This window comes from Xiphias gladius, chromosome 12 (assembly GCF_016859285.1).
Source record: "Xiphias gladius isolate SHS-SW01 ecotype Sanya breed wild chromosome 12, ASM1685928v1, whole genome shotgun sequence".
Lineage (NCBI taxonomy): Eukaryota > Metazoa > Chordata > Actinopteri > Istiophoriformes > Xiphiidae > Xiphias > Xiphias gladius.
The window spans coordinates 18,673,463-18,686,944 of NC_053411.1; the positions used below are offsets into that span (position 1 = coordinate 18,673,463).

The window sequence follows — 13,482 nt, forward strand, 5'->3', positions numbered from 1 at the left end:
TCAATGACTCACTATGGGAGTTTTTATCAGTAAAGAACGCAGGGATTTTGAAACAGTGTTGAACATTAACTTGTACACATATTTGTATTTGTATGATGAAATTCATGACTTTCGTTTTACGTTACTGCAATCGAGCGCTTGGTTTCCCTGTAGTTTTGCATGTTGCACAACAAATTGTACGGTATATTCTTCAGATAACTGGGGGCCATTTCTCAAAGCATTTCTTTGGATGCTTGATGCGTGTTTTCTTCCTGCAGTTTGGCCTCGCGGATGGTTTTAGGTACCACAACACCCAAAACTTGTTGCCATACCTGCCGAATCCATCAACAGTTGAACCAGAAACGGAAAGTGAACTAATGTACAAACTTGGGTTTGTAGAACTTCTGCCGTCTGCAAAGTGTACTCTCTAGCCTTAGTTTCTCCTAACTAATTGCCCTTTAATTTTCCTGCTAACTAGCCAATCAGCTCTTCTCCTGTGGCATAGCCAGCTACTTACCAGGATGCCTGTGGTATCTGACGTGTGGTTTGTGGCGGCTGCATTACTGGCTTCCAGTATAACCAGGTACTCCTTACGCAATGTGTTGCTCCTTGGCTTTTTGTCCACGGTTTCAAGTTATTCACGTCATTCGTTAGTTAAACTCTGTAGGATGTGCGTGGGGCTGAGGCATCTGCGTCTCCCCAGGCTATGTTCGGAGGATTCAGTGCCCCCAATATCCATAAGTAAATGTTAACGAGGAAATCAGTAGGTCAGGCCTCCTTGTTGATGTGTCCTGTGCCGACATACAGGAGTGAATACTGCTGCAACCCACCAGACCAGCCCTCAGTTCGTTTCACGCCTGTCCACTGCCAACGACAGGACATAGGTGCACCAACAAAGTCAGCTCACCTATACGACATTACTGTACGTTTCACTAAAGAGGGGTTCCTGCTCTGCGTTATGGGTTTAGGTTGAGCTGGAGAAACTGTGTTCCAGCCGAGGGAACCAGCAGAACTACTGCTGATGGAGAAATTCCCTTGACACGGAAACAAGCAACAGTCTTGCTTCTCTGTCCTGACTCCTTTACCCCACCTCAACGTTGCCCTACAGGCAGCACTCGGGGCTCGGGTCCCCGGGCCCTTGTCTCTCGTTGACAACGTCTGTATGAGTTGGTGCCCGTGTGGTTCTTTCATTTTCCATTTAAGCGTAATTTAGGTCTAAGGAGGCAGTTGGACGCGTGGGACCGGTGTCTGTCCACAGTGACGAGACAAGCTAATGATTGACTGGTGACCTCGTCCGCTATAAAGAGAATTGGCCGCCGGTCGCGAGGACGACTTTTGGACAGAGGGAGAAAACCGAAGAAAACGTCTCCGGTAGAGGCCGAACTGGCTCGTGTTTGTCAGGATGACATCTCTTCCGCTGCCGCTTCTTCTCATCTCTCTCTCTCTCACGGTAAAAGTTAACGCCGCTCGTGCTCGTCGTCTCCGACACCTGCCCCTTTTTATCCCCCGACGGGCGAAACGCGTGAAAACCTTCCTCCGCCTGTTGGGGACCGTTCCGGTGTCTGTGTCGCGGCTCTTACACCAGCTACATCCCGGTGAAGCCGTGCGTCACCGGGGGTTGGATCCGAACGTGAACGAAACCTCCGCGACACGGCGTCAAACAGGTTCCGACCGGGCGGACCGGGCGGATGTTCAGGACCGTGTCCGACCCTGAACATTACAACGCACTGCAGTCGAGAATCCCATGCTGTAGTTCGCGCCAGTGTACGGAGGCTGTGATTGGCCAACCTCAACGATTCACTCGTTATCAGTAACGCTCGTGTTACTGAAATTATTACTGGATAATTAGCAGATGCAGTTAAACGAGTTCCTCATTTACATGTTCATTTTTAAATGTGCGTAAGTTCAGCATTATTGTGCCACGTGACAACTCAGTTTGCATATTTAATGTATTAATTATTTGATAAAGTTTCTCTCAGACAGTAAAACAGGCGTATTGACCTACTGTGAAGTTTGAGATTTAGACAGAAAATACACAACTCTGCTCCAACTCTGGCTTTTTTTTAGTTCCTTCATTCTTTGTCCCTCGCGGTTATAAATAAATCGCATCTATTCCATTGAAATTCTACTGTATTCTGCCACGTCCCTGCAGTTCTCAGCCCAAAGCTTCACCCCGAAGCCAGACGACTTTCTGGGACCAGTTGAGTGTCTCGAAAAGAAGTAAGTGCTCTGCTCTCTGATTGGCTGGACTCGTTTCTTTTTACATTTATCAAATGCACTGTGAAATCCGCTTTATTTTTTCATTTTTTCTTATTTACCAGGTTTACTCGTGACTCTTGTGACCTGGTGTTCTGTCCTCCGTGGCAGCGCTGCACGAACGGACGTTGCTCCTGCAAGCCGGGCTACCTATGTCCCGCGGAGGGCATGGTCCCAGTTTGCGGGCACAGCAACAGGCAGCTTAGGTCCTATTGCCAGGTAACGACATGCACCATAGCCGCCGAGCAAGGCGCCGTCGTCGCCAGCCAGAGTCTCGGGTTGAATTCCCGCTGGCGCCGCTCTTACCAAAGATGTTAAGGTTTAAAAAGAACTCGTACCGGAGACTTCGCATACGTTGTCAATCAGCTTCTTAATGAGCGATGGAGTTGTCCACAATATATTCAGCAGAAGTCAGAATAATTGGTCATTAATAATAAGTTTTCCTCACATATGAAATTTTTGTTTTCGTCTGCGCTCTGGTTAAGTTCAGGTTTGAAAAAGTGGGAGTCGTCTTATATTCGAAGATGAGACGATTACAAGTTGACAACATGAGATTTTCTCTCTGAATGGAGAGAGTTTCACCGTCTTCTGCGCCGAGTTTTGCTTTAGGCTTAGTGAGTCTTTCAGAGTCAGTGCTTTATGAGCCCAGTTTAATCTGCTGGAGCTCCTGAAGGCCGGTGTAACGTCCTTTTAAATAAATTAAAGACGGCTGAAAAAGGAGTTCGTAGCGTCTCCCGACGTCTTCGCCGCTGAAACGAACCAGTGAGGGAAAAAAATCTGTCAAACAGCCAAGAATCTCGGCTGTCTCAGACGACGAGCTCAGAAAGACGGAAGCCTGAAAAATAGCGTCAGAGAGAATGATTCTGACGACTGATAGACAAGACACACTGATGTGTGTTTACGTAAGAGAAAAGGCTTCAGTGATGAGGACTCTCTTCACCTTGGATTAATGGGAGCTCAGGGAAAGTCTCCCAACAGGACGAGTGTCAAAGTGCTTCCTGTCCTCAAAGAGTAAGTTTCTCAAAAACAGATGTTGGAAAAGGGAGTTTGTCTTGTGTCGTCCTATATTCGGGCCAAAACAGTCTTATATTTGACACAAAGTTTTAGGGTCTTTAAAGAAGGGGGTTCCTTTATGTTTTCCAGATTTAATGCTTTCTCTGTTTATAAAGAGCGGCTTTACCCCACTGTTTTCACTGTTGTCACATATCCAGAAAAATTTCGACATATCCTCTACACTGGACAAACACTGGGCCGGACTGTGCGATACAAGTCACAAATTCTTCAAAAGGTCACGTCAGGTCAAAGCTATTTAATCTATACGGCCCAAAATCACAATCCGGTAGTTTTCCTCAGAGGGCTTTTTACAGTCTGTACACCAGACAACGCCCTTTATCCTCAGATCCTAGATTAAGGTAAGGAAACCTTCCCGGACAGGATTACTGGATTTTCTGTGAAAAGTGTAGAAGAACTGTGGTTGTAATAAACACAATAGACCGTGACCACAATGGGAATCAGTTGGTAGTACAATAAAGTAACTGTACATTAAGTTTACTAACTAGAAAATGTGGATTCTGTGTTAAATTACTCAGTGAATACATGCGCCACATTTAAAGCCCCTATATGCAGGATTTGAACATTTCAAACACTGGCTCCCACGAGTTATGGCATTAAAAATACTCTGGTCAAAGACTCAAAGAAGCAACAGGACACAACAACACGCGTTGCAATAAGCAGGGCTTCAGCTGCCTGCTGGGTTTCGGGCAGGATTCAAACCTGCTGTGGCAAGGCCTTAAAACGGAGGCAAAGTAGCAGCTGTTTCAGAGCCCGATAATCTACAGAAAACCGTGTACTATCAAACCACACTCGATTATGCATGAACCTGGAACACGCATGAATGAACAGACTGATCCTACACCCCGGCCGCAAAGCCTCCCATTTATTTAAAGATGGTCTCTTTTCTAGGCGATGGCCGTCTCCTGTCAGACCAGGGAACCCTTCATGTCCCACTTCGGAACAACCTGCACAGGTCTGTGCTCAAACATATGCTGAAAATAAACAGACCTCGGTTATCTGCGGAGTTTTTCTAGGGTCCTCACGGTGCTTGATGACATCTTAACCTACGGGTTCACCACTGTTCTATTTCACTGCCATTTCAGCCGATCAGCCAAAGTTCAGAGGTTCCGTAGAGCCGGGCACGGGACTAGTGAGGCTCTTTGTTCCCGGCGCCGGGAGCTCTGGAGGAGGTGGGGAGGAGGTACTGGTGTGTGCGGAGCTGTGGGACATGGCCGCTGCCAACGTGGCCTGCAAGGAGGACGGACACCCGCTGTAAGAGAAGGAGGCGCCAGTCTCCTGAAATTTCATTCAATCGTGATAACGACGCCTGCGCTTCGATGTAATTGATCTCTTTTGCACGTGTGTACAGTGGCGCCGCGTCAGCTGGCACCACGCCGTACATCACCTCGGGTAATTTGCCGGGCAAATGTGTGAGCGTCCGTTGCCAAGGTTACGAGAACTCCCTGGCCGAATGTGTGATCTACGACAAGGTCGGCATTGACAACGGGGACGTTGCTACGGCAACCTGTTATCAGCCACCAGGTGGGTAGTCAGCGCTCCTGCTCCCTTCCGTCCCGTCCTGTCATCAGTCTGACCTTTTGTGTACGTCTGTGCGTTTCAGACGAGGAGTGCGACTTCAGATGTGTGAACGGGAAGTGCGTGTCTCTCGGTCAGACGTGCGACGGCGTCGACGACTGTGGCGACCGAAGTGACGAGATGTGCTGCGAGGGTAAGACACGGAGACGATACACAGATACCGCGGAGTGACGGTCAGTCGAAGGCAGCTGGACTTGCTCTAAGATCTTGTGCCGGGCCTGGACTGGACTGGAAGAGGGGTCCAGGCATTTAACCTTGATGTGGCGAAAGACCTGGATACGGCGCCGCCAACCAGCCTTGGCTGCCGGGCCCGGTGGTCACTCGTGGTATTGCACACAAAAATAAAAAAATTCCTGCAACTGCAGACAGAGTTGGTAAACACTCTTTGTCTTCCGAATTTTTAATCCGCAGAGATTTTATGTTTGTAAAACTTTCCCAGAGACTAGAGAAGTGAGTTTTATCTTGGGGGGCGTCCTCCGAGTGTAACGTCTACGGGCTGAGCGGGATCGGGCGGCTGGGGCCGGCGCATGCGCAGTGGGACTGCACAGCCTGGAGGACAGAAAAGCTTTAGCAGTTTTCACTCAAGTGACCGGGCATCATCTTCGACTTCGGTATCCGGTTCTTATATCACATCCGCGATGTGAACTGGTCTGGAACTGGAAGGCGACTCAGTGCGGAACAGGTTTAAATGTCGTTTCCTGTGGACACGGAGGAAGACGCTTCGAATGAAACAGATCGTCTCAAACATACCGCATGACTGCCATGCGGACTGACATCCCGAGTGTGACCTCGATGACCTTGCAGGAGTTAAACGCCGTCGACTCGGCGCCGGTCACTTAGAGCTGAAGAAGCTTTTCAAACAACGGGTGAAACGGGCGTCATTAAGAATCTACAGCGAGTCCGGCTGCCTTTGACTTAGCACTTAAAGGTCTCCTGTGACCTGGACGCCTGCCTTCGCAGACGTGACGCGTAACCACACGTTAATGTCCCGCCTGTCGTAATGTGAGTTACCGTGTGTCTCCACGCATTCGTCAGGTTGCAGGAACGGGGCTTTCCGCTGCAGCACGGGTGTGTGTTTGCATAAAGAAGCCGTCGGTGACGGACTGATCGACTGCCTGGATGGCGAGGATGAATCAAAGAAACACACAAGTACCGACAACAGCCACACACGCACACGCACACTTGCATGATATATTTAATTTTTGTTAAGCTAAACGTGCCAGAATCGTTCACCGAGTCCTACTCAAGTTTTTTATTTCTAGAAAAGGAAATGGGTCTTACACAGCGCAAGTATCCCAGAATGCCTCATTTTTGCAGTTGGGAACAAAACAAAGCCGTTTAACAGAAATCTGTTCATTTCCTACTGACCCATCATTCACCAACAACCAGTGTTATGGATATGTAGCCACTGCTGGTCAAGATATCTGGACGCTGGGCCAAAGTGCTGAGCAGACTGATGAACGTGGACCAAAAGTTGCTCCACAGATGGCATATTGTTCTAAAGCAGAGCTGGAAGAAGCACTCAGACCTTACACCTAATTAAAGGGAGCAACACCACAGTGTGGAAATACTCCACAGCACCACATTAAGTACTCACTATGTGTAATTGCTTGAAGTCCATTCATGCGGTGACTGCATTTTGGCCACTGGATGGCAGCATGGAGCGATTGGGGGAAATTGAATTTAGTATTTAAATCCTGATTTTTTTTTTTCTAATACATTTATTTTTGTATTCCTCGCAGAGCCAGAGACGTCGCTTCCTGTTCTCACGAACACAGGTAACCGCGGTGACGCGCTCGCAGCCGCTGCGCTTCTTGTTACTATGGTAATGTGGTCACCACTGCGGCATCCCGGTCAGCGTCATGTTGATGATACATATCTCTCTGTTGTTTCTGTTTTCCAGAGTACACCTCTCCTAAAAATGGTATGTGGCTTTAACGGATGAATGATCACATGGTAAGTCGTGGTGAATATATCGGCAGAAGCAGAGGTAACTTTACTTCAGCGCCCCCTTTGTCTGCGTTTCTAATCAGTATATAAACATTTAATAAACGATTTACAACAAATTGTACTACAGTTATGAGCAGATTGAAGCATCGATTAATGTTTTTTTTTAATTGTAGATGACAATATAGTAAAATGGAGATGTAATAATATGTTTTCATTCGAGAAGTTATTGCTCTTGACGAATAATGTACATGAATTAACACTTAAAAATGTCCTTATATCTGCTCATAACTACAGTATTGTGTGTTATAAACCTTTTATTAAAAGTTTATATACAGATTATAAATATTAAATAGGGGTGGCGGGTTAAAATAAAAGTGTTACCAACCTCGATCTCCCTGAAATCAGAGGTTTCCGGCCCTGAGGCCGTGGGCCTGTATTGGGTCTTGAACATCAAAGCCAGGGATTAAACCCATAATAACTGTACAAGTCAAGCGCTTATAGGCTCCTTTTGTGGTAGCTGAACTTGAACTCGGCACTTTTCCTCATCACCTCCGTCCCTGGTTGTCAGCGCAACAAAAACGTGACGACGAAATGTCGGGCACCGCTGCTTGAAATTCTTTTCTTTTCTACATTTTTACAAAACACATAATCTATTATATGTGATCTATATTAAAAATGATAATTGGATGATTGATACGACAAAAAAAAGGCTGGTAATAACCTCACAGCAACAGGCCCCATTCTATATTAAAGAATATCTTCTCTCCCAGACGCTCTGTATGCGACCTATTCATATAAAGCCATTTTACACAATCCATTCTTTGAAACCAGACAAGGTGGAGTATTTCCAGTGACGTAGAATTATCCTACAACCAGTTATTACAGCAAGCTCATATGTTTTGACAATTTAGTACAGTTTTAATCCAAACAGACACAATGCAGGAGATTTGCTCAAGTGTCACCTTATTCAAAAAAAGATACAGTCTCCTTCCATGTGCTTTCTGCTTTTTCAGAGAAATTGAACAGATGGATGAGGATCCCCGCTTTGTTATCACATCTCTAGCATGAGTCATTGTCTCATAGAGTAATTTAGCTCATTGACAGGGAGCCCACTAACTTCTGCTGATAATCTTCAGGTCGTTCAGATGAAGAAGTCTGCCAAGAAGCAACAAAGCTTTTCCAAGAGTCATCTGAGATTCCTTGGCCAATTCCCAACTAATGAGCATCCCTGCCAATCTGGCCGACTCTATTTTAAATTTTAAACAAGTTTAAAAATAGTTTTTGACCGGAAAAAGAGAGAAATTTTCACGTGGACTTTGTTTTTATGTCGAACTGTCAGTAGTAGTAGTTGTTTAAATGATGTTTCTGTGTAGAACTGAAGGCCACCAGAGCACATCTGGAGTCCCAGCTGTACTGTGGGGTTCCTAATACAAGCAGTTTGAATGATGATGATGATGAAGAGGAGCGAGGAAGAGCCAGGCGCTTCAGGAGGTTGGTGGGAGGACTGCCGACAAAACCGGTCAGTTACACATTTCATTATCTTTATTACCGCTTACAACGGGAAACCAGCCCGCTGGATCTGACAGTAAATTCCTTGTCTGTGTGCAGACTCAGATCCAGTGGCAGGTCGCCATAGAGGTGAACAGGAAGATTGACTGTGGAGGAGCTTATATCGGAGGCTGCTGGGTCATCACCGCCGCTCACTGCATCGGGTAGGACACGTGAAGTAGCGCTGGTGATGACAGCAGTAGTTGTAGTTGTACTCATGACCGGAGAAAAGTTGCAGTCACGCAGTCAGACATTGTAGAGGCAGGTTATTGTCGGATTTAGAGCTGAAATGCTTGTTAGGTTAGACAACTAGACGTTTGACCGAAAATTAAATAAGAAGTTCTACAATCAGTTGATCATTTTAGTCACTTTTCAATCAAAAAGGGAGTTTTATAGCATTGTAATCTGAATATCTTTGGGGTTTGGATTGTTGGTCACCCAAAACATTTTAAGCATTTGCACAGTCTTGCTTTAATTTGCGCCTTTCTCAACCAATCGCCACAATTAATGGATCAGAAATTCAACCTGTTAAAAATAAATGAGTAAAAATAAACAAATAAATAATAAAAATGAAAGTAAATAACAATAAAAGTGTCAGTACCCTGACAACAGTCGTTCTCCTCTCTCTCACCCCTTCTCTCTCTTCCAGACCCAACCCTTCTCTGTCAATAACAAACACTGGAGTTTCTGGTCAAGACGGCCAAGACAACACTAAGTAATGATCGATTTTTCTATGTAGTGAACAAAAAAGTTTCTTACTCTGCCATAACCTCTCTGTTTTGCACTGATAGTAATAGTCTCTCGCCCATTTATTTCCCCCAGGCCTAATCTTGCTGGGTTTATGGTGAAGTTTTCTCTCTGGCGGAGGAACAGAGCTCAGAGCTCAACAGACATCGTTCCTGTTCACAACATCCACATCCACCCCAAGTATGCATGCGTGTTTGTCCGTATGTGCAGTATGAACGATGGCGACGTGCCCCATATATCGTGTTGTGCTCTCGGGTTTTAACCCAGAAAAGGCCAGGTTTGGAAAGGCCTCTATGCTGGACCCGGTGGGACTTGAGTGGAGGTCTGTTCTATTTTGAGTTTGCTTTAGAATTAAGCTTTGAAGAAGGAGAATGAAATGCCACTTTTCTCTTGGAAAGGCCAGTATGTGGTTGCTTCACTTGTGATAGGAATTTTTAAGAAGTTGCATCAATACATTTATCAGTGTTATATGGGAAAACTGGACAGTTTCTAACCTCGAGAGTGCAGCTCAAGATTTGGTAGAAGTCACCACCCTGGTGAAGGCAGGATAGCTGAAAATACTTGGGAAATAAAGCCTGGTATGTTGGAGAAGAGTTGTGCGATGCACTTATTTTTTAGAGGCTAAAGAGGAAACACGTAAAAAGCAAAGATAAACTTCAAAAGGTTTTTGCCAGTGATTTTCTTGACAGGTTAAATGGCCCAACTCTAAATACTTTAGTACATGTGGGAACGACGACATCAGATAAGTAAAGTAACGTATCATCAGCTTAGAGGGAGATTTGAAGAGATGTTCCTGATGGATGACCCACTGCTCAAAAATGTGATAAAATGGCTCAAAAATAGAAAAAAACTAAAGGGGAAAATGGGGACATCCCTGTCTGGTTCTTTGTGGTGTAACAGAACAGAAACCTGCAGGTTTATCACAACAGATATTCAGTATTTTTCAGTCATCGTAAACTAAATATTGCAAAGCATTGCTTCAGCCAAAGATGACAGCAATAATCTAAAACTGTAACCACATTGACCCCAAACCCAAACCGACACTAACCATCTTTCCGTAATGTCTAACTCAACCACGGACTCGAATAAAGGTATAACCCCGTCACCCGTGAGAACGACATCGCTCTGGTGCAGCTGAAGAAACTTCCGATGACCGAGGAGTGTTTGATGAGCAACCCTGCGATCAGCCCTGTCTGTGTTCCCTGGACCACCAGGCTCTTCCATGCCAACCACAGCTGTACCATCTCTGGATGGGGACAAAGCGCAGGTACAAGAGCTTGCCAGCATTAAATATGGTTCCGTGATGTGTACATGAGAAGTTATTAAGCCTTAAATAGAGGTATGCAAAATCAGTCAAATAGGCCCAAAACAGCTACCTCGGAAAGGGCTTAAGAAGCTCTCCCTCTCATCCATCACTAACAACTAGCTTGCCAGACTAATGTGGCCTATTGGTTAAGCTCTGTCTCTTCTCCTGTTTCCATGTGGGTATCTTGTATCTATTTGCAACATATGACAGAGAAAGAAAGTCAGAGAGAGAAAGAGAGAGAGAGTTTTATTACATTTGAAAATACTCCAACCGGTCAGGTTGCTGAACTCTAATGCTAATGTTCACTCAACATTTCCTCCTGTTGTCTCGATAAATGTCTCTTGTCTCTGTTGTTGTACGGATGTAGTACCGTGAAAATTGTGAAGTGAAAAGTGAAGAGTTATAGTTGTAAATATAAATATAAGTTATAAATTGTTCTGATATCCTAACAATAGTCCATTTTTTTTGTCTGTAGATGGTAGACTGTCTCAGGTCTTACAGTGGGCTAGCGTCTCCCTCATTGGAGACTGTCAGAGATTCCACAATGACAGCTTTAAACCTGGCATGATCTGCGCAGGTAGGTGTGGTCGTATCCTGGTGTCTTCTAGTGGGGGTCGTGTTTGATATACTTACGAAAAGAAACCCTTTGCGGTTTGCTTTTGTGTGCAGGTGAACTGGACGGCAGCGTTGACGCCTGTCAGGGGGACGATGGAGGTCCACTGGTGTGTGAGGATGAATTAGGTGTTTCTTACCTGTGGGGCATCGTCAGCTGGGGGCAGGGATGTGGCCGGCCGAGATCTCCTGGAGTTTATACACAGGTGAATTATTTAACATCAGCCTGGCAGTTTGACCAGATTGGTATCAAACATGGAACAGATATTCATGGTCCAAAGAGGTTGAACCATTGAAATATCGCCTCTTTCAGGTCAAAATATATATTCAACAGCCTAATTTAACCAAATTTGGAAAAATCTTTCCAGCACGTGAGCTCTGAATGGGCCGCCATATTTGGATCCTACATCCTTCGTTTTGTACATCCATCGGAATGATCTTTGTGTTTTCGGTGAATCTGTGACCTCTAGCGGCATTATGACGCCACTTTATACACATACTCTACTTGTACACAAGAAATACATTAAAATGCAATCTGAGCACATTCATGCTTCCCAGAGGATGAACCCCACGAGCTTTCCTCTGTCTACCCCTCAGGAAAAAACATCAGCATTGCACCAAAGAAAACATAATCAAATGTGGGGGTTGACATGGAATTTACTAATCAAATTCCAGCTTCCCAGAGGATAAGCATTGACATTGAATGTTGTACAGATAATAATGTTCCCTCTGGATTAATTGTAGTAATTTATGTGATTTTCTGACTTTTCTTCTAGCGCCGCCCCGAGGTTGAAATTTTAATGTGTCCAATACATTTGGTTTATGACCGAATACCTGCAACACTAATGACATTCCCACCAGCCTCAGCTGTACTTTGTGTTTACTGCTATTAAGCTAAACAAAGATGGAGACAATAGTCTTACACTACTTAAAATCAGCATGTTAGCATTGTCGCTGTGAGCATGTTAGCACGCTAATGTTAGCATTACGCCTAAAACAACTCCGTGCCTCGGCGCAGCCTCGCAGAACCACTAGCACGGCTGTAGACTCTTAGTCTTGCCTCCTGTCAAACACTTTTGTATCAGAGAACCCAGTGACGTTTGTAGCCACAGGTTGACGCTAGCAGGACCTAAAGTCTTGTTTTCTAAAAAATGACGGTAAACCTATAAAAGTAATAATAATAATAACCCTGCTTCTGGTCTCTCTTCCAGGTTGCTCATTACTTCGAGTGGATCAGACTACATACAGGCTGGCCTGCGGTGACCAAGTTCAACTCCTAGGAAACACTCTAACACAACCACTGACATAAGGATTACATTAATACTTCACCGTGGCTACAGCCATGTACAGACAGATTGTGACTGTAACTCTCTTAATTTTCAACTAATAAGTTATTAATTTGCTGCTGTAGAGAGGAGATAAAAGCTATTTCAACCATTAGCATTGTGTAGGTTTATTAATGTACTGTTAATAAAACATATTCATGTGATTACTAAGTTGATTGGTGTTATTAACACCTGTGTATTCATGTTGATTAATGTGCATTGTCACTCATGACCTTTCCATGGTGGACATACAAACACACGTGGACACAGTCTGTGCCCCAGATTGCTTCAGCTCATTGATCTTGTACGGGCAGGTGTGTTTAGTGGGGGTTGCGTTTGTGGTTGTGTGGACATGTGGGGAAAACCCAGATTCCATTCACCTGAAACCACAGCAATGAATTTCACTACAGAAACACGAACATGTGGATGCGACCATCAGTTGGGAGGTTGGGAGTTTGACCTCAGTCTGAGCCCGAGCCCTTTCTGTGCCAGTTTTTTGTGTTGTTTCTCTTAGTCTAAACACACTCTTGCAGCCTTTTTGACAGTGTGTGTTGAGTCCGATTTTGCTCTATATTTCTCTTGTCAAAAAATCCAATGAAAAGACCCAAGCCAACAATGTGTTAATGCATCGCTCAACCCTTTCTGATTCCTCTCCTCTGTCCGTGGCTCTGAGGAGGCACATTTTTAAAAACACCTCACAAATATATTGCTTGATATTTTTAAAACAGTCTCAGTAATTTTCCTAAAACAGCCGCTTATCGTAGTTTTTATCAGACAAATAGGATGAAATAGTTCATTTGCTGGGGACTATTTGCAGCAGCGGATTAATCCACATGTGTTGCTCTACTGAGTATTTGTGGCAGCGGGAAGGTGTGTGCGTGTGTGTGTGTGTGTGTGTGTGTGTGTGTGTGTGTGTGTGTGTGTGACTGAGTCAAAATAAACTACACTGTGTGTGTATGTGTCCATGGTGATGAAGGAACATGTCACCCAGTGCAGCAGTGACGTGTTTTTAATATTTTCTGGACAACAGTGGAGCTCCGTGGCTCAGGGGAATGAGATACATCAGGCCGTGATACACACACAGTGCTTGTTTGAAGGAGTCATTGTTGG

General features: G+C 44.9%; 1 protein-coding gene across 2 annotated transcripts; it reads left to right on the forward strand.

The window, feature by feature from the left end:
- Window positions 1-861: 861 nt before the first annotated feature.
- Window positions 862-13,094, forward strand: LOC120797253 (complement factor I-like). 2 transcript variants are annotated; one of them, XM_040140755.1, is made up of 18 exons: window positions 862-1,429; window positions 2,132-2,199; window positions 2,301-2,454; window positions 4,198-4,261; window positions 4,392-4,560; window positions 4,658-4,830; window positions 4,910-5,017; window positions 5,920-6,033; window positions 6,627-6,662; window positions 6,788-6,808; window positions 8,208-8,353; window positions 8,443-8,546; window positions 9,032-9,097; window positions 9,205-9,309; window positions 10,221-10,396; window positions 10,911-11,012; window positions 11,105-11,253; window positions 12,259-13,094. In XM_040140755.1, exons 1-18 carry the CDS (start codon window positions 1,382-1,384, stop codon window positions 12,325-12,327), a joined length of 1,872 nt encoding a protein of 623 aa, XP_039996689.1. In that variant the 5' UTR covers window positions 862-1,381; the 3' UTR covers window positions 12,328-13,094. The 2 variants fall into 2 exon arrangements, with proteins under 2 accessions (XP_039996689.1, XP_039996690.1); XM_040140756.1 differs by lacking the exons at window positions 862-1,429; window positions 2,132-2,199 and having other exon boundaries at window positions 2,362-3,246.
- Window positions 13,095-13,482: the final 388 nt, after the last annotated feature.